This window comes from Chanos chanos, chromosome 8 (assembly GCF_902362185.1).
Source record: "Chanos chanos chromosome 8, fChaCha1.1, whole genome shotgun sequence".
Lineage (NCBI taxonomy): Eukaryota > Metazoa > Chordata > Actinopteri > Gonorynchiformes > Chanidae > Chanos > Chanos chanos.
This window is the reverse complement of record NC_044502.1, coordinates 37,178,086-37,198,937: the sequence shown is the minus strand read 5'-3', so window position 1 is coordinate 37,198,937 and position 20,852 is coordinate 37,178,086. Positions and strand designations below refer to the sequence as shown.

General features: G+C 41.3%; 1 protein-coding gene across 1 annotated transcript; it reads left to right on the top strand.

The window, feature by feature from the left end:
- The first annotated feature begins 3,429 nt into the window (after nt 1-3,429).
- si:dkey-122a22.2 (uncharacterized) lies at nt 3,430-20,595 on the top strand. Its single transcript, XM_030782528.1, has 11 exons — nt 3,430-3,567; nt 3,893-4,061; nt 4,233-4,304; nt 4,522-4,598; nt 7,243-7,343; nt 8,903-9,019; nt 10,096-10,170; nt 17,529-17,667; nt 19,758-19,840; nt 19,984-20,080; nt 20,200-20,595. Exons 1-11 carry the CDS (start codon nt 3,505-3,507, stop codon nt 20,365-20,367), a joined length of 1,161 nt encoding a protein of 386 aa, XP_030638388.1. The 5' UTR covers nt 3,430-3,504; the 3' UTR covers nt 20,368-20,595.
- Nucleotides 20,596-20,852: the final 257 nt, after the last annotated feature.

The following is a 20,852-nucleotide window of genomic DNA, read 5'->3' as shown; positions in this document are numbered from 1 at the left end:
ATTTAGAGATGTGGTAGCCATCAGTCTAAAAGAATAACACATTATCAGTTATTACTTCTAATTTAAGATTGACACGAGAAATGTGAACGTACAGCTCTGATTCATTTGCTCCTAAATTGCCCATGTGAAGTTCTGACACAGTGACCGTGTGCATTGAATTGAAGTGAATTTAAATAGGTCTGACTGAGCAAAAATGTCATAAACGTTTCATCACTGTCTAAGTGGAATCAACCAATCACGAGCTAAGCACATGAAAATGCTCTTGATCGAGGCTCTGCTGAAACGCAGACTGACGCTCGATGGCAGACATGACCAGCATGCATTTCTGCTTTACCGCAGGATCTGTTTCTGCAAGGTTTGGAGTTCATTTCTTCTGGGTAATTATTGTAAATCAATGGTAGTGCACCCTGAGATTCCGTTTCACTTCACAACACCTGTCTAAATGTCAGAGCTAATTCCACAGATGACAGCTCAGGCCAGGGGTATGGATATGAACCACGTGGACGTATACATATAATCTTTCAACAGCCACAGACACCTACTTACCTGTCATTTTTTTCCCTCTTTCTGTGTTCTGGATCAATAATGGAATGGTGTCTTATGAGCGAGCCCCCACTCCTGCAGAGTTTTACTCCAGCCTTAATCTAACATACCTTATTCTACGTTTCTGAGGCTCCACGGGATCTTGATGAGCTGGACCAAGTGGACCTGAATAAGGCTTTGAGCTAAAGCCTGTTCACACTTCAGCTGTAAAAGAGCTAGACTGCTTTCTCCTGCAGCAAATGACACATTGACCAAGCGCTCGAAGGGGTGTGATGATGTTCAGCCAGATTCAACCAGTGTAAAATATAAAGTATTCAAAAGAACACACTAGGAGAGGAGTCCACTTCCTCCGTACAAATTTTACCAATTGTTGCCGCTCTTTCTCAGGGACTGAAGACTTCTTTTATTGTGAAACTTTGTCCAGACTGAAGTGTAAGACTCAAGAACTTGAAAAAACCTTGAGTGAAACAAATAAGTAAAATTGTGCCTTTGTGCACGTAGAAGCGAAGGACATTTACAGCTGATATATTTCTTTACCTTTTTTTCTGATTTTTTTCTGATTGGTATTTCAAATTTTCTGCTTGCACCATGGCAAAGATGGATTGACCACATTTAATGGCAATTGCAAAGCCCTTGATTAAAACAACTTCTTTGTTCTTTCATGCGTTCCCTACGCTATGGTCCATGCATATTTCCCACAGATCACATAACAGATCACCCATGTGTCTAGATGGAGATGTCTAGACATTGCTCTCTGTGCAAGGCAAATGTGAGCTGGGTGCAGAGTCTGTCTGAGCCTGATGACTGCAATCCTCCTTAAGTTTAATTAGACTGTGCTGGAACAGCTGTAGCAGGTTGAGAGAACTGCACTCTCTGGAAATATAACCCTCCATCAAGGTCTCAACTTGGCTGTTTAAAAATATCTAACACCCACGTTGGCTGACAGTCAAGTCAATAAATGATATTCATCATTGCTATCTGCCTGGCTCTTTTTTTAATCAGTGCAAAGAATTTACCGCATGGCTGCAATCTAGTCCTTGTTTTATTCACTGTGTTTACTATGCGCTTAGAGATTGTATCTCTTCCTGTCATTAAAAGTAGCCGTTTTGAGTGCTGTCAAAGTGGCAGGGCATATAATGATCTCTTTGCTGAAATATCAAAAGATGCTGATAGTTTATTGGTTTGAAATGACAGTGATGAGAGTGACAATTTCCACGGTGAAGCGACAATGTCACACAATATTTAAATAATTTGATTGACATGAGATTACGTCTGTCTCCTGCCATTTGACAGCGTTTTTGCTGAAATTTCAGTGGAGAGGATGCACGTAGAGGAGGCTGTGAATGATAGAGTGCTCCTCGTTTGTGCTAGTATAAAATTACTACTGCTGTCAAAGTCACAGTGGGCTGGCTCACTTTCTCTGTGATTGCCTCAATTTTGGTTGTGTTTGTTTAGATACTCAGCATTTAATTTACCTTAGAAATCCCCTGTAGAGAGAATCATGAAAACGAACAAATCAAATGTATAATTTTCCACAACTGGGTGTCATTTATCAAGCATGACAAATACTGTGCTGCCCTACAAACAAATGCAAAATGACTGCTACCCAGAACCCATGTGACGCACAATGGATTCAATATGGATGTCACACTCTGCTTTGCTGACGCAAACCAGTTCTATTTGGCACAGGAATGGATGCATAAAATCACCAATTTACATGTATTACAGTGCGTGTAAGACAGAAAATTTCCATTCAGCTATGTCACTGGCATTGTATTCATAATAACATTTTGTACTAGACCTTGGAGAGAGAGAGAGAGACCTGATAGCCCTGCGGTATGTGTTGGTATTTAGCATTTTCTGCTTGAATATTATCTGTTGTGTCAAATGGAGGTTATTGTCTTCTTCTGTTCTGAAGTCCTAACCCTTTACATATGTCCATGCTCATTCTATTAAACGGTTCCCTCTTTGGGGAACCTGGTACACGTCGTCCCACAACCCAAAATTCCAACTGCCTCTATTCCTCATTAAACATCATACAGTGACAACGTGTGAAAACAAGGTACATTTTTCCATTTTCTTCTCGCGCTCTCCGAAAACAGACAACGTGATATGGAGACCCCTAGGGGGGGCCGTGTAGTATTGCAGAATTTGCATAATCGAAACAGCTTCAAATTAAATTAATACATAAATTGTAATAATTGTTTTACAGAGCTTGCAATGAATAAGTAGTGGCAACACTCAAAATCAGCCACCATTCACTTCTTTGACTCTTTAATGACTTGAATACATTTCTGGGGTGGCGTATGGAGGAGCGCTGTCCTGTACAGTTAATTACCCCAGCATTCATGTTTGGCCTCCTTTCCCTCTCGTCTCTCCTCCCAAGCGATGAACAGACTTACCTTAGAGACGTCATTTGGTGCAGCTGCTAGGATGAACATCAGGCGGCCCAAGACTGATGAGAGCTAGTCCCTGTAGAACAGAACTGAAAACAACACAGAAACAGCTGCAAGGGAGAACCTCTATCCAGGGACCCAGTAGACCTTAGTGGGAAAGTATTGTGGAATCTCATGGGCATTGTGTGTGAAAATTGAATACTATAGCCATGATAAAGATGCGCTGCATCTGTGGACTGCAGTAGTTTACTCTTTCTTCTAGGAGGAGATTATAAATTAAAGTATTTTCCCAAAGATAGTGTTTTAAAGGACTCAAGAGTGAAGGCAAACACTTTCTTGAGTCGTGTAAATGTTATCGACTGACTACTTTTTAAGTCCTCCAATCCTGAACATGTCGAATGGCGAGAGAAAAATGTAGCGTTCGGGGTAGACGCTGTGAAGTTTGTCCCATCACGGCCGCCATTTCTGTCTTTCGCTTCACTTGTCAGCGCACACTCTTTTTCATTGAAACTGCCCTCCGAACGTAGTAATTCTATGTCGTGGAGAGATCACTGTACTTTGAAAAATGTTGCGAAAAAGAACAGCTGGTCAAGAAACTGCTGAAAATGTCACATCTGAACCAAGCAAGGTTATTAGCTTTTAGAACTGCTTGATATTGTCGAGCATATCTCTTACAGGAACCATTCATGCTGTCATCGTTTATAGTGAAGCTGGCTAACATATCTATTGTAATGTAGGGTACTAGTAACTGGAAGCATATGTTTAATTCCCTCCTTAATGAATATATTACTTCGCTAAATACGCGAACATTTTGTTATTTATTTACTTAGATGTGGAAACACAGGAATAACGTTAACCTCTGTTTTGGGAACAATATAAGTGACATTAAAAACTGCTATGAAGTGTGAAGTTGCTATTTTTCGACTTTATCTGACTTTGGACTTTATCGATAGAATGCAGCGCGCCACTCGGATGAAAGAGCAGCCTCTGAAAGCCGGTCTCAGACGAGCTGCTGGTCCACAGTTTCTCTCATAGGAAAAATCCTTCTCCTCATCATCTTCGTACCTCCCTTTCTAAATTATACTTCCTTAAAAAGGGAGGGAGAGCTATTATCACCAAAAGGTAACAGATTAACTTCACGCTGTTGTGAGAGACAAGATTGTCTGTGAAGGTATACTAGTAGCTATTAACTGCATTGCTCCGTAATTGCTGTATCTTGAATTTTCCTTCTAAATAATAACCTGTGTTTATGCCTCCTCTCCTCACAACATGTATACCCTTTGCTTTTTATAGGTGGACAGTATATTGACATTGGCCTTGGTCAAAGTATCCACATGATTTGCAAAGGACAAGGGCAACCAGTTGGTAAATAGAAATTTATTTTGATGTAAAAGGTTGCAGATACTTGGTCATACCTGAGTTCAGAATTAACTGTTAGAGAGTATAGGAAAATCATATTTAATTTAGTGGTCCCAAGATGTCTGTACACTTGCAGTGGTAAGCATGAAAACAAATAATAGAAGATAAAGTTGCTCTATCTTTAAAATATTTTTCTACATTTTATTTTTGTCTCCTTTTCTAGTTATCCTTGATGCCCCAACCGGTGTGTCTTCAGACATTTGGTTCCATGTTCAAGAAAGTGTTTCTGAAATGACAAAAGTGAGCACAAACTGACCCTCTGAATTTGTTCTCTTTTTTATTTGGGGAGGGAATATCTTTATCTTTATGTAGCAATGAGATGCTCCAGTCCTCACATTTTTTTTTTCTCTGAAATCCATACTCTGTCCCTGGCCCTGTGTTAAATGTAAACAGTAGTTGTTGTTTGTATTCCTAGTTTTAGTCCTGTGATGGAGTCCTCGGATATTCGGGTGAAGTCAGGGGAGTTTGAGAAATGAGCCTCAGAGTAATTTTATTAGGAGGGGCTACATTCTACGTATAATAGCAGTCAGATACTATAAACCGAAAACTTTTTTATCTCGAGTGTGATATCTCTTGTTGAGAGTTAGTAACTTCAGTAGGCCTGTGAAAAGCAGTTATTCTCGGTTTAAGTCCATAAACACATTGTGTTACTGGACCCCTGGTGATTAGAGTTGGAAAAAGATGTGAGTAATTTTTTTTCTCTCTCAGGGCCACCTACAATATAATGCCAGCAAAGCTGCCAAACGGTTATAATCTGTGCAAGCAAAAGGTGACTAAAGTTTGAATCATTGCTTAAAGGCAATAAAGACACTATTGATTTCTTTCAACCATTGAATTATTTTGGCCTCGAGTGAAGGTGTAGCCTTATTATTATTGCACTGAAGTACACAACACTGGCTGAAAAGACTTTGTGAAAGTAGCACTTGGTTATATGTGGGGAGTGTGTCCTTACGTCCCTGAATTATATAACGTCACTGTAGAGTCACCCATCGGAGGTCAGCTAGAGATAATGCACACAATAATGTCATATGAAAAAATAGTGAAAAAAATTTTTTTTTTTTTTTTTTTGGAAACAGCAGTCCTCAGAAAGTGAACAGAATCACATTAATATGCTCGGCTTGCTTGTTGTCAGCGGCAACCTGAGGGCAGGCCACTGCTGAAGCACCACCATGTCATATCTCATTCCCAGACATGCCGAGTTGTCGAGATTTCAGCTGACAGCCTGACCCGGACTGTTTGTCCAAATTCTGCCGCTCTGCTTAATGAGGGCAAAGACTCATGGGATACCTCAGTAAAGCAGAGTCGGAAGATGAATCAACTCAGCTCCGAGTGGCTTTTTCCCACAAGCCATTTGCGGCAGGCACATAGAAACGCAGGGCATTATGTTCTGTTTAGTCTAATTGAAAACCTCAGTGTCGGGCAGTTAGACCGGAAATATTAATCCATTTTTAAGTGCATTTTCACAAGTTCTAAATTGAGTTGGTCAGCATTCAATTGACATGGTGTATGGAATTCATTATGTCCAATGGATGTCATGAGAACTTCACGATAAAATGAAATGTATCACATTGTTAGTTATCATGACGTGTGCCATCGCACAGTGTCCCTGTTTGCAGTCAATAACGCGCTGTTGATGTGTAGCTGAAAGTGAACTGGCCAAAAGGGACAGGCTGCCACTGAATGCTCCATCAGGCTCCCAGTGCAGCAGCGGCATATGGAGGCCGGTATGGTTTTGTGTTGCTGGATAGCTGCCTGGATGTGACGCTGGAATGGAGCTAAACCAAAACAGAAATTTTGACCGAAATCAAATATAGTTTATTGTATCATTTCAGTAATGATTGTTAAAATGATGGGAACTTCTTCCTTTTCTAAATTCCTCCAGCACCTGAAGGAGGGCAAAAGAGACTGAGTGTTCGGTTTATGTTTCTTTCTTTTCTAGCAGCTAGCAGCCAATCAGAGCCAGTCTATTTGCAGGGCGCAACCTCACTCGTGTAGCTCACCCTGGTACTGTGAGTGAATTTCTTTGGATTAGCTAAACAGTAAACAAACATTTGTTACAAAGAGAGCATGAACAAAAGTAAATAACCAAGAAAGATGATTGATATTTTAGTTTGAGGAAACTGTTGATAAACTAATAATAATAATAATAAAGAAATAGATTCAGACCTCTGCACCCACCAGCCCCAGCTCATGTACTTCAACTCATTCTTATAAACCCATTATATAAAACATGGCTGGCTGACCACAGACATACGTCACTATCAATGATCTATTTGCATATCAACCATGCTTTGGAGTTTATGGCCAAGACCGTTCCAGTGCACTACAGTGTACAGGCCTGTTACTGATTCTGCTTTTAAAATGAAAATATTTTACCAAACGCTTTGATTGATCCTGGAATAGTATGAAAAACCCTACTTGGCATACGACTGTCATTATTTTGGCATCTGATTAAGATTGTTGTGATAATATTTTTGTCCCATTCAGTACATCTCTCTGATTGAGTGCGGCTTGAGCTGTGATCTCAATAGGCCGGGGGGATTCAAGGCCTGGCCAAGGCAAAGAGAGGGCTTTGCTCGCTGAATAGCTGACAGACCAATAATGCTTTGCTGAGTCAAGAACACTGCTGCAGGACTCCCTTCGTAAACTTAATTTTGTGGTTTCGCCAAGTCTTTTCTTTAGTACGTCTCCTGAATTTTCCTATACGCAAAGCTTATTCTTAATCCTTACACTGGATACCTATGGTCATTTAGAAGCTGAATTTATAGTAGTTATCAGTCAAGACCAGCAGGATTACTTTGGCAACTCTTGACGCCTCTTGTTTTAGTTCAAGCATGAACCAAATCCAATCAGATGTTTGTTTGTTTTTTTTTGTCTCTTGTAGGTGTGCACTTATGACAGAGTAGGGCTGGGCTTCAGCAGAAGAGCCATGCAGAATGAAACCACGGGCATGGAGAAGGTGTGGAAAATGTCAACCACTGGAAGGTATCAGTGAAAGAGAGCTCACTCAATCATTCATTGACCGTTTTTTTCAATGGCATTGGGGCAATTCTGGATTTAGAGGAGAGTAAGCCCTTTAGAAGTAAACTCTTAAAATAAAGCAGACTGGTCACTGTCTTTGGGGAGACCAGAAATCATCAATAAATGAAAGTGAAAAAGCCTTTTTTTTTCTTCATATATCTTAATGATCAGAACCGATGATTCTTTTTTGGGGAACAATATATGGATATTTTTTTCTCACGGCTACTGCCCAGAAGCAAGAGCATTAGTTTAAATGAGGCATTTTCTGGTGGTATGTTAATTTTCCTGCTTTGTCGTCTTCACAGAGTCACACTGCAGCATCTTATGAATATTATCATCAGTGTTCTATTCATCTCATGTGTATCTTTGTGATAGTTACCTTTACTGTATAGTTTGGAGATGAACTCAGATTAGAGTATTAGGTCTTTGAACTGTTCAGTGTGACAGAGCTGGGGGTGGCGGGTGGTTCTGTCATACCGGGAGTTCTGACATCCTTGCCAAGGGCATTGGTTTATGTGGTGTTGTGTTTGATGAAAAGGTCCTTGTTTTCAGTCTGGGCTAGCTAACCCATTGACTGTCTGGGAGATGATGGATGTGTGTCTTTGTTCTTCTGCATCACACTGTCCTGCATCTCTGACCACCCCTAGTTGTCCAACGAGTGGAATTTACACTTATCTCTGTCCTGTTGACATGGTAACACATCTTAGCGCATTAAAACCGTCCACAAGACAAGAGACAGAAGCAAGCATTTAAATGCAAGCAGTACATTCAGCAGAATTCAATAAGGCTGGTGAGTTGACGTTTTGATTGCAACCATCTGACTGCTGCATTGAGACCTCTTCATTTGGATTCACTTTTGAACTGTTCTTTTTTTTTTTTTCTTTTTTTTTTCTTTCTTTCCAACAGACCTGACTAAGCATTTCTTACCACTCCACATAACAACCACTGAACTTGCTGAATTTTAACTTTAAATTTTTTGAAAAGTGATTTTGCTCATTCTCTACGTGCAAAAAGAAGCGTCTCTATGTACGCGGCACTGCTGATATTTTTATGTATGAGGGCATTATTAATTTAGACAAAGTCCAGCGCTGTGGTCGTACCTTGTTTGGGAAGCCAAAGACATGCTGCCATACGTTATCTTGTCCACCGTGTTTTTCGTCCAATCTCTTTGGTAAATGAAAATGTCAAAAGGTCTCGTTTCTAGACATGTAGCTCGCCGTTCCACGGTCTGCTTTGTTAATTATGTTTTACCGTCCAGGCCGGTGAGATCATTTCTTTTTCGGTTCTGGATATAGCCAAGGACAGAGCTGACCTTTCTGATAATCTCCCAGATGAAGCGTGAGGAGGAGGGGACCAGCTGACAGGGTCAGCGGATACACATGTCATAACATACCTCTGTGATGAATGAGGTGTCACATAGGCCGTGTCTTGCCTTCAGTCAAACTCGGTCTGTGCTTGTTTCCTGTGTTATTTCTGTGTCCGTGTGAGTGAGGGGTTGACACTACATCACGTCTCTTCTCCAGGATGGTGGACGACCTCCATCGGCTGATCAAGGCCGCCGGGATAGCCACTCCCTTCATCCTCGTTGGCTCGGAACTGGGCTCGCTCAACGGCAGGTTCTACAGCCACATCCATGATACGTGAGTCTCCTCAAAATGGTTCATGCTCTTAGTAATCAGTGTTCTATCTCTATGTTTGACATAGATGATCGCAGTCTACCTTTTCCTCACGAGTCCCGGTTTTCACTGACTCTCATTATCCTGAGGGTCTGTCCGTGAAGTGAGTGGAAAATGATTTTACAAGTTGTAGTAATTTTATGTTTATACTGTTGAAGATAATTTATCATGATTGTGTGGACTGAAGTGTAACAAATGATCAAGTGGGTGGAGCGATCGATAGCTGGCTTTCTTCTGCATCATTTTAGGGAGCAAAATGTTGTTTCAGACCTGGACTTAATTAGAGCGACTAAATTACTCTAGTCTCAAAGTAATCATGTCTTACCTCACAGTAAATAATTTTACTGTGAATTACTGTTTTAAAAAACTACCCATAGTGCTGTTTTATTTTCAATGAGACCTTACAGGGAATGTTCAGCTATGTCGTAATGTTCTGTACAGTGAACAGTTGACAGTGAGGTTCTATGCCGCTCATTTGTAAGCATTGTCCCAGAGATGGATCAGAGAGAAAACCGGCCACCACTGTGCACTTTATCAGCCCAGGTCTCGTAAATCCCTCCTCTCGCTCCACGCTGATTAACGGCTCTCGCGCCCCCCCCCCCCCTTCCCTTCCCCCCATCACTGACAGATTTAACATTTCATCAGCGTTGATGTGCCGCCTCTAAACGAGTAAATTAAGCCGCCGGCGTGCTGATGGCACCTGCAAAATAAAAATATCGCCCTTCTCCCCAGTCGCCCGACCTGTCCCATCCGTCTTAGAGAGGCCGAAAGGTCGGCGACACCATACATCTCCGCCTCGTTAAAGAGAGGGGGTTACGGCCGTGTAGGTCAGGAACTCTTTCTTATCTTGTGTGGTCCTCTTTCTCATTGGTTCCTTTTTTACTCCGTGTTACTTATTATTGCCTCATCCCACAGGCCCGTTTAAATGCTTTCATCTCTTTCTTCTTCTTCTTTCTCTCTCTCTCCCTCTCTGTGCATCGCTGTCTCTTTCTCATTCTCTCTCCCACTTTCGCTCATTCTCTCTCGCCGGCTCTCTCCAGGCAGGTGTCAGATCTGGTGTTGATCGATCCTATCCCGGAGGAGGTTTTTGAGGAGGGGCAGTGGCAGCAGTACTGGTGAGTCATCTCCCGTCAAGAGAGGAGCCCAGAGAGATGGGGCTGGGCACGCTGACATAACTCATCACGCCAAACAAGTGTTTTAATGTGAATCTCTATTAACGACAAGCCACGGCTGAACCCTCTCTTTCATGCAAACCGAAATTAAGCCCAACAGTTTGCATGAAGAGCTATAGCTGAGATATTACAAAGATTCGTCAGTTTCTGAGTGATGAGTACTTCCTTGGGAGGCACATACATAAATACATTGACTCAGTGCAAAGCTAGTTTTCTGGCAGAAAGTACTGTTCCGCATAATTTTAGTCTTCCCATCACAAATGAAAGTCAGGGACTGAAGGATGATGTGGATGTATTGGAGATTTGACCTTCATCCTTCTAAATAATAAAAAAGTTATGTCAGAGCGTATCCTTAGATTCGTAACCTTCATTCTGTCGTTATGTAATAAATGAATACAGCTGGATAAAACATGAACACTTGAAAATAGACTAATTTGTATGCGACTCGTAGTCAAGTGATGCCATTTATCTTGGATATATGCCTAATTGTTGTCTGATTAATAACAGCTCAATCCTCAAAGTACGAGGCAATCTGCGTACAATGCAATTACCAGGGACCAAACAAATACATCTAGAACTTTTAAAAACTCAAGTTACTATCGTTTATGATGTTTTAGAGAGAAGATTGAGTTAGAGATTTTGTAGACACCCTGATCGTGTTAATGTCGAAAGTGTAGCTGATGTTAATATTCTTTAATGATATTTGGGAAGCTTTTGAATCATTCCCTCACACATGGTTAAAAGATTTGCTAATCTTCTCCTACCTGACAAGGTGTGATAGCAAACATTAGCAAAGTAGCGAAACTGAATTCAGTCACACCTCACGGAGACGTGTTCTAAATCATTTACGGTGCACATCTGAAACCAAAAACAGAGTATAAAAGCTGAGTAGGACCTGAATTGGCTCCTCTGTTATGCATTAGTGTTTCACCCTTTTTCTCTTCCTGAATATTTCAGTACACAACAAGTTACAAGTAGACAAGTTAGCTTTCAGCCAAGTCCCGATCATCCATTCATTCAGTGCTTGTCTCATGCTGTCACAGAACCATGCGAAACATCCGCAAGTCTTTGTTTCCGCGGCAGAAACAACTCTTAGTCTTTCTGAATCCGGTCTAATTGGGTCAGAAGTCAGGATAATCGTAGTCTCTCGTCCCTGCGCGCGTCACGTTTTTTCGTGCGAGTACAAGATAAGTGGTATGACCAATGGGGATGGTTGCTTGCACCTGAGGAGGGTTTGAGAGACTGTATCAGGGCCCACGCGAGGGCTCCGGGATTTACACATCAAAGAGGTCTCTCATTATGTGTGGCTCACTCAGAAATTAGTTCTGTTATATCCTACAAAATGAGCTGCTCCTGTCTCCAGAGAATGTTCCACACGGGCTTGAAAGTGGAGAAGGAAGAGAAGGGGAGAGAAGATTGAAGCGTGGCTTTTCCTGCAGGGATTATTTCCAGAGTAGCAAGCTTCTGTCTCATTTCTCTCCCAGCACTCTCAAACAAACAAGGCCAAAAAAAGCCCCACCCATAATACTCAAAAACCTGATACGCATGTGAGCAGGTTACACACACGTGTGTGTGTGTGTGTGTGTGTGTGTGTGTGTGTGTGTGTGTGTGTGTGTCTGTGAGAGAGAGAGAGAGACCGAGAGAGAGAGTGTGTGTGTTGTCAGTATTCCATCTATTTTTCCCAGTAGGAGTGAGTCATATCAGAGGTTATCATTACTTTCTGCGTTGACTGAGGTGACTGCCTTGTTGAGTGTGCTTTACCTTCAGTTTGAGGATTTTATGTGCCACTGTAGAACAGATTGGTTTTCTAAGGTTATTCCGGTTTCTTAGTGTGCTGCAGTAGTTTTATCTGAGAGACTGTTTTTGATTCAGTCACAAATATCTCAATTTACATAGGATAACTCTGAGTTCAAATATGCCCCATTTTGAGACTGTACAAAAAATATTGGCTCTAACTGAAGTTTTGTACCAACACACATGCTCATACCCCACCCATAAACACTCCTGTAATGTGTGTTATCATCCCAGTGAAATTTAAACCTAACTGATAATCGTAATTTCAGGTTGTTGATGCAGTTTGTCGTAGTAATGAAACAGTCAGTTGGCCATCACATTCTTAGTAGTAGGGTTGATACTGGAAAATATTTATCAGGTCTACCAGAAAAAGAAAAAAAAAGATCAAAATGAAAACTCGCCAAAAATGAAAAATTCCAATATTTTCCTCACCTTCTGTTCTCGCTAAACTGTCTACCACCTTTATTTACACAAACCAGAGGGCAGAACTTACTGCATAGTGTGAAGAGGCTTTCTTTAGGCACTGAGCAACAATCTTATTGCCATTCACCTTGTTTCTGTCCTCTACCCTCTGAGTTTCAGATTCAGGGTGAAAACTGAGGCGTTTTGTAGCGAGAGCCCAGCAGTAGACAGGCTAACACTGGAGGGGGGACCACCTGGTGCTGACATTAAAAACCGTCAGTGCCGGAGCGCCTAACTTAATCTTAATGGGAGTAATGCATTTTTGGGTAAAGTGAATTAGAGAGGATGAAAGCTTTACCTGATCACATCTCGACAGGGGAACCCAGCTGTGCGGAGCTCCGACACCCTGATTGAGTTAGCAGACCTGAATGAAGATGACATTTTGAACCTCATTCATCACCTTTTCTGTCATTATCTCAACTTTAACGCTAGCACGCAGATGCCCGCAAACGACGCAGATGCTTTGGAAGAGCGAAACAGATATGATTTAAAAGTGAGATTAGGAGAACCGCCAGTACATTGGTTCTTTGAGCTTGCGCTGAATTTAGTGTTTGAGGCCTGTCAGATGGTTCAGAGAAAGATGCTGCTTTAGCATCTCGGCTCAGAATGTTTTAAGTTTACTGATTGGATTTTTCTGTTGTGACTTCTTGTATCTGTTGTTTTCTCCCTTAGGTCTAGAACTGTGACAGAGTAGTGGTGGTGACAAACATAACGACACACACACACACACATATAGCTCAAAGCTCCCTCTTTTTCAGACTGTGGCGTTCGATAAGCCACTGGAGCAAAGCCTCGCTGAAATCCCCATGGGGTGTGGGGTTAAGATTGGCAACTCAGCGCTGCTGGACTTCAGAGGCATTCAGAGCTGACTGCTGCCACAGAAATATGACACAGCAGCACCAAGCCATTCATTCACACTAATGAATAGGCCTTGTGCTCTGTGTGGCTCTGTGTGTGTGTGTGTGTGTGTGTGTGTGTGTGTGTCTATAAGTGATAGAGTGAGAATAAGAGAAAGAAATGTGGGTTGTTGCCTTCAGGAACCTGCTGTAGTTCCACAGAGAAAATACCACCACCTCTCTTGAATCTCCATGTACTTTCACACATGTCTGGTTATGTATGTTTGTGTTCGCTTTTTATATGTTATCTTTTTGTACTGTTGGTACTTAATGTATTCCTGCAGGGATGCATGGGCATGTTACATTACCTGTGTGTGTGTGTGTGTGTGTGTGTTTTGTGTGTGTGTGTGTGTTTCAGTCTGTGTTTTCGCTGAGTCAAGAGAAACTGTCCCTTGTGGCTGTGGGCTGGAGGCACAACAGCAATTAATAGTTATTGGGACCCCTTGCAGTATAACAGTGGGAGTTGGTCTTCATTATTAAAGGGGCTGCATAGGCCCATGTGTTTTTACTCTGCTCTAATCTTTAGTATCGACTCAGTTATGCACAAGGGGAAGATAAGGGCCCACTGTTTTCAAAAGGGCTGCCTCCAAATGGTACATGACTGACACTCAGTGGTCATATGCAGAACTGCAACAGCTTTGTAAAAGCTATAGCATGTCCATAAAAAATATTTTTCAGTATATTTCGGGTTGAAAAGTGCCACTAGTAACAAGTTCGAGTTAACTTGTGACGTTAACACACTGGTTTATTTCTTTCCTGCTAGACGAAGCAATTTTGCTGGTTAATATTGAAGCTGTTTTCGCGCGTATGTGTTTTCATGTCCTGCCCCTGTTAAGAGGAGATTGAACAGACGTCTGCCGGAAGACGTAAAGGGAAAAAAAAAAAAAAAAAGAGAAAAAAGGTTCCACAACATGTCTCACATTTAAACTTTGTCACCCCCGGCATGCAAATTGCCAAGCAGTGCCATGCCCCTGACGAATGGGAACCGTCCACTCAGAACGTGGGCCGCGGTGACCAGCATGTTAATACACCTGTCCACTCTTGTTTGGGTTGTGGAGAGCAGAGTACCTTGCGAATACTCACACCATGCAAATAGTGAGGGTCTTTTTTTTTTTTTTTTTTTAAGCAGGACAGTGTGGGGCCCCCAACATTCCGACAGTGGATTGCACGTGGGACCTAACAAAAGTAACAGAGAGCTCCATTCAGCCTGCACTAATCCAGATGGAAAAGTCAAAGAGCAGAAAGTCAGTGGCCTCAAACTCATTTCATCATTTTTATTCATTTAGATATTTTTGACGAGCAAAAAAAAAGAGAGAGAGAGAGAGAGGGGGAGAAGAAGAGAGAGAGAGAGAGAGAGAGAGAGAGAGAGAGAGAAAGACATGGAAAAGAAATTCGCTGTGAAAATGACCAACATTTGTGGGGCGTTTTGCTCTACACGACTTCCCACCTCGTCCGCTCATGTTATCTGTTTAATTCATCCTGTCAATCTAGGCTGTCTTTCCCTCACTAAATTTCCCTTTGACACGCATGCCTTACCGCGCATAATCCCAGCCCGCCGGGTAGAATTAAAAATGGAGAAAGGAGAAGAGAATGGGACAGGTGGCTGTAGAAACCTTCAAATAAAATGTCAATGCCACGGGACTGATTTTACTCCAAATCACACAGAACGTTGATATGTGCTGTATTTTGGCGAAAAGGAACTGCTGACAGATGAAAAGACGTCGGGGAAAAAAAAAGAACGGCGCCTGAAGAGAGGACGGGTAAATTGGGCCACAGAAATGACTTTTTTTGGGGGGGGGGGGGGGTTTGAACGAACGAAGAGAATTCGAGTGTCAAAAATGTGTCAGTCTTTCAGTGTTGGAGTTCAGGTTTTTCTTGTGTTAGCTGCTTGAAAGTATCACAACCTGTTCAGGTTGGAAGAAATGGATTTCCCAAGTGCTGTGAGGCATGATGTCTGTACCGCAGCTTCACAATAACTTTTGAACAAAGTTCCTCTGCTGTTGAACTGATTTTCCTAAAGCCGTTGAAATTGTTCGCTACAAACTATATCTTTGTTATCGACAGAAGCTTTGAACACCCTCGGTGCTCCACTATTAATACAACAAGGTCGGGTAAAATATATATATGAGTTGGTTTGAGATGCGTGAATGGTATGGTGAGATACATGCTCTGGTGCCTGCTGGACTGTTTAGGGCATGTGTGCTTGTGTTTGTTTGGAATGGTCTGTCTGATGGATATGTGCACGGCTCTCCTGTACTTGAAAGTGTCAAAAAACAGTGTGTTTTGTGAGTGTGTGTGTAATTATTGATTGTGCTCTGTAGGGTGAGACCAGGCAATTCATGGCATCAGTGAACTGAAACCGATGGGGCCTCTTTAGTTACAAAACCTCAGTTCCCCCTTCTCCTCTTTTCTTAACCCCCATCTCTCCCAATACTCCTCGAATTCTGCAGGACGCAAGCCTCTTCGCTCGTCTCCTGGCTGTCATTTTGTGTTTTCTCCATTTCTGAAGCTTTACAGTATATAGTGTGATCTGATTGATCGAGCTGTTGTTGTTTTGTTGCTTGTTTTTTCCTAATAATACAGACACATCGTGGAAGGCTAAGATGTGTGTTATTTGTGAATGTAGAGTCAGTGGGGTACAGTGGTGGAAACCTAACCTCTGGAAGAAAAATGTGACAGTGATTCTGTGTCCTCTCTTGACTTTCATAACTGTAGGATAATCTGCTGAAGATTTTGACTGTTTCACAAACCTGTGGAGTGGATGCCTCAGAAAGGGTTAGGAGCCCGTAGTCTGTTTGGACTTGTATGGTGTATGTGAACATCTATGCATGCCAAAAAAAAAAGGGGAAACATCTCAAATCTCCTAAAGCTGACACCTTTGTTTCAGCTGATTCTGAATGATCTTGTTTATTGAGTTTGGAATATGAAACACAGATTGACAAATGCTAAACTGTGCAAAGCATAACTGAAAATAAACAAAACAAACAAACAAACAAAAAACATGTTTGAAAGGTCAAAGTCTGAGCCTGCCGAGCGTCTGTTAAACCAAATACCCCTTTATGCTCAGGAATTCAATAGGTTTTCTTTGAGAGTCACCAACCTCCACTGAGAAAGGTTATAGTCCTAGGCACAGCTCACTGCTTTAAATGAGAGTCTCTGTATGAACATACAGTCAGCTATAAAAACAGAAACGTTATTAATGGAGAAAAGACAGATAATGCACCGAACAAGATTTTCAGTCAAAGTGATTGTCAGTTTGCACGGATGAAGGGAAACGGAAACCAGACATGTTGTGTGGTTACAAGTACCAAACACCACCAGTGGAATTAATCCTTGTCTCTATATGCCTGTTGTGTATTTTTCATAAATGAGTTGTCATTGTGAGACATTAGGCCTTACATAAAGAAGTCATTTACCGCCGCATGCTCACACAATGAGGATTCAATTATTGTCGTCAATCCAGAGAGTACCGTGTAACATACTGCAGCACTACACTTGGTGCGTACAGTTAAAGGACTGTTGAGTATGGAACAGGCTTAAGTCTTGTAGTAATGTAGTGTTACTCATTTTGTATGTAAGTCTCTTGACAATCTCTTCAGACCAAATCATTTCGAGTTTAATAAAAAATACTTTAGCTTTACTTTAGAAAGAAAACGGTGATATGTTTATCCAAACACTCGATCAAAGTGCTGAGGTCTTTCAACACAGGCACTGCTCACTCTTGCTCCTTAGTCCTTGTTGAAATTGGCCCAAAATATAAAAAAATGCATGAGATATTTCTTACCGTCATGCTAACTAACTAATGCATGAGTTGAATCAAGAGATGAATCTGAATATTGATATTTAGATATTCAGATTGATATTGGTGAATACTGTTAGATAGCATACAGTATATGGCTCATGTTTGCTCAGTATTGTAAAGAATAAAATGTCCTTGTCTCAAGGGTTAAAACCTGGATTGCTAGTTGCTGGATTACTTAACATCACGCCTAAGTTCTTGCTATATTACTGTAAGTCTAGAGCTCTTGATTTACCCATGCGGGAGATGATGTGCACGTAGTGTTTTTGGAACCGAGTAAATGACGTGTCACTGTTTCAGTCATGCTGTCTCATCGTCTCCAACGCTGTGTAAACCTTGCGTGTCTGCAGGTACACTCAGCTGGTGCCTTCCCTGCAGTTAAAGCAGCTGTCTGCCGCCACGGGCCTGAGTCGACTGCTCATTATCCTGGGTGTGATGAGGCCCGCCATGCAAGGAGAGAACATCTCAGAGGATCTCCTCCAACGACAGGTCAGTCGAACACCTCAGTGAACTAAACTAAACAGAAATTCCCAGTTAAGCTCAGTGTTGCTTCCCCCCTTTTTGTTGAAATCATTCATAGCGATTGCCTAAAGCTAGTGAAAGGGTTGCCTGGTAGAAAATGCAATGCAAAAAGGGTAGGTGTGATAAGCTAAAGCTTCACCTTTCTACACCTTTTCGGTCAATTTTTTCCATTCTTTCTTTTCACCTTAATGCCTTATTGTTATTTATTTGTTTATTTATTTCTAAGCGCATTCATTTTGGAAAAAAAAATGTTAACATAGACCGAAATAAAAATTTCTGCGTCTACTTCTAGCACACCATAGTCTAGTCACTGTGCCCCAAATCCTAGTCAGAGAGAGCGCAGAGGAGAAGGGTCCCTCTACGTTTGAGGTCCTGGGTGTTATTGTGCCCCATGCCCTGACACAGTCAGTGGAAGATGAGACTTTGAAGGTTTGCTAAGGGATTCTGATGGTTAGAGAAGTATTTTGGTGTCGAGGTTCTGGTTTTGTTAGTTGTTTCCACACTGACCACATGGGGATGCTAGTGTGTGGCAGATCCTTTTTCTGTGGGATCACGAGACAGACGTTTGGCTCCGCTAAGTTGGTGACTTACAAAAATATCAAAAGGATGACATTTGAGACATCATTCAGCAAAGCTGAAGTCAATGACACATTTTTGATGGATGTGCTTGTTAAGTGCAGCAGACAGGGACTCCATTGTGAATCTTATTTGGGTTTTTGAAACGACTTTACACGGGTCTCTTAGGTTAAGTCACAAATGCTCTTGACCATGCTGAGGGTACGTGCTCGTTATTCTCAGCAGATCCACCTAATTTCATGGGAGTTAATGTGTAGTTTGGAATATCCAAATCATTTATTTCGATGTTGTTTAGCCTTTTCTTTCCTTTCGAAAAGGACAACGGGTTCCTATTTGCTGCTTGAATCACCATCTGACCCTGCTAAGAGAAGTGACTCAGCCAAAGTGCTTTGGCTTTTCAGTGATGTAAAAAATAAGTGAGTGCACAAGAGTATCTTGGGTATTAACAACTCTGAACAGTTTTACAGTCTTTATTCTTGACCAAGTCACTCCTGTGTCTGTCATTTCACCAGCGTTTAATAGTCATGGTTAGCATCTGGATGTGATTACATAAACAAGCCTCAAGTACTTCATTATCATAAGTTGCATTATATTTTTGGGAGACAAAACTTGAGCCAGTAAAGGGTGCTTTATCGACATTGAGGAAAATTACTTTGAATTACTCATTCACAGTCTGGTATTTGCCTGTGTTGACTGGTCATTGGCATGTAAGAACATTGTTTACAGTATGTTTTCTGCTGGCTTCAGCAAACATCAGTTAATGGCTATACTGGCCTTTCATTCATATTGGTGGGTTTTTTTTTGTTTTTATACTTTAACCGAGTGTTACTTATTATAAGAGTCACAAACACTGTAGTAGAAGGTAGTAGTGGAAAAGCTGTCTTTGGTCTTGTCTCTGACCCTTTGAAAGTTTGAGTTTTTTCTCTCTCCTCAGATAAAGAGGACATAGAATGAAATCATTTATAAATGATTTTCGAATGTGAAAATGCTATCTGTAATGTTTGTCTACAGCTCTATGCTGGAATGGACATTCTGAGTATGTTTAAAAGAATGGTTTCTTTTGTTTCTCCCTTTTTTCTGTTGGCTGCTTTTTCGATGGCACCGTATACTATGCTTACTCCAGTTTATTAAATATTACAAATGTTGTCAAGAACATAACAATGCCCATAGAGAGACTGTGTTATTGTTCAAAACAGAACATGAAACAGACACATACACCCACACACAAATGCTTCACAACAAGACCTTGCTACATCAGGGATAGGCTTTGTGATCACGGCACTGCACGGTAATTGTTTAAAAAATAATAACAGTCAATTGATTTGCGCTGGAAACAGTTTTGCAGCAAGTATAAAGAGTGTTTAAAGAAAAGTGTGGGCCATCGTACCTCGTGTAGTGTTGACAACCTTTTGTTGAATGAAGAGTGGGGCTGTGTTCTATTGTAGATGTAACTGGGTTGTCTTTCTCTGTGCTCTCATCAGAAATACCTTTTGAGTAACCCAGCCCACCAGAGCAGCGCCGTAGATGAACACTTCTTCTTGAACGAGAGCGCGTCTCAAGTCAGGTACGACCTACAGCTCTGTCCTAACTCCGTCCCACGCTAATTGCATTGAAGGAAGTTCATTCAGATTAATACCATAATGTGACAGTGTGTAGCGGTGACCACTGGAGCTGTTTCATGTTGAATAAGTGACCTTTGGCTTTCAGGGAGATCTCCATATTCAAACCACTTTCCAGCAAAACATCTGTGAGCGTAATCAGAGGAGACACTTTCGATGAAGAGCTCCCCGCTCATCTCAATCAGGTCTGTGTGCGCCCCCCCCCCCCCCCCCGTCTCTACGGTTCACATTCATTCACACCAATTATATACTTATTACAGAATCTTCAAATGTCATAATGAATTTTTGCCTATGTTCGCGACAGGTTGTTGCCAAACTGCAAAAGAAGTGTTTGGAACAGTCGTATCCCAACGCTGACCACATTCATATTCGTGGGGTAGACCGTAGAATGATCTATAAAAACCCCTCTTTGGTGAGCAAGCATTTACTGGAGCTGGTGTCACGGAGACAGTCTAAACGACAGAGCCAGTGAGGTATGGATCACCAGAGCCAGTGAAGTGTGGATCTACTGAATGCCTCATGTTACAGACACAGCTGTTGCTATATGGTGCATTTACTTTTGGGAATGTTTGCAAGTGAAACATCCACACAAAATGTTTTTGTTTACAGAGAAAACAGCCATTAAACCAATGTGCGAATGTTAACAAGTTTGTATATTTTGGTATTTTATTGCAAATGTAAATAAATGCCATTAATGTCTGTAAATAAAAAAAAGACATGGATGTCTGTATGTATTATTACATTTAATCATTTATCAAAGCATTGTTTTTTTGAAGTAATATCTGAAGAAGACAAGAAGCACACATTGGATTATCCTGAGGATTGAAGTTTAATTATGACACCACATCAAAATAAAAATTTCCAACAGTTCTGGAATTGTATTCCATCCATATACATGCATAGCAACAACATTTTTTTAAGAAATATTTTTTTTCTCCCATAATAAGGACATTGGAA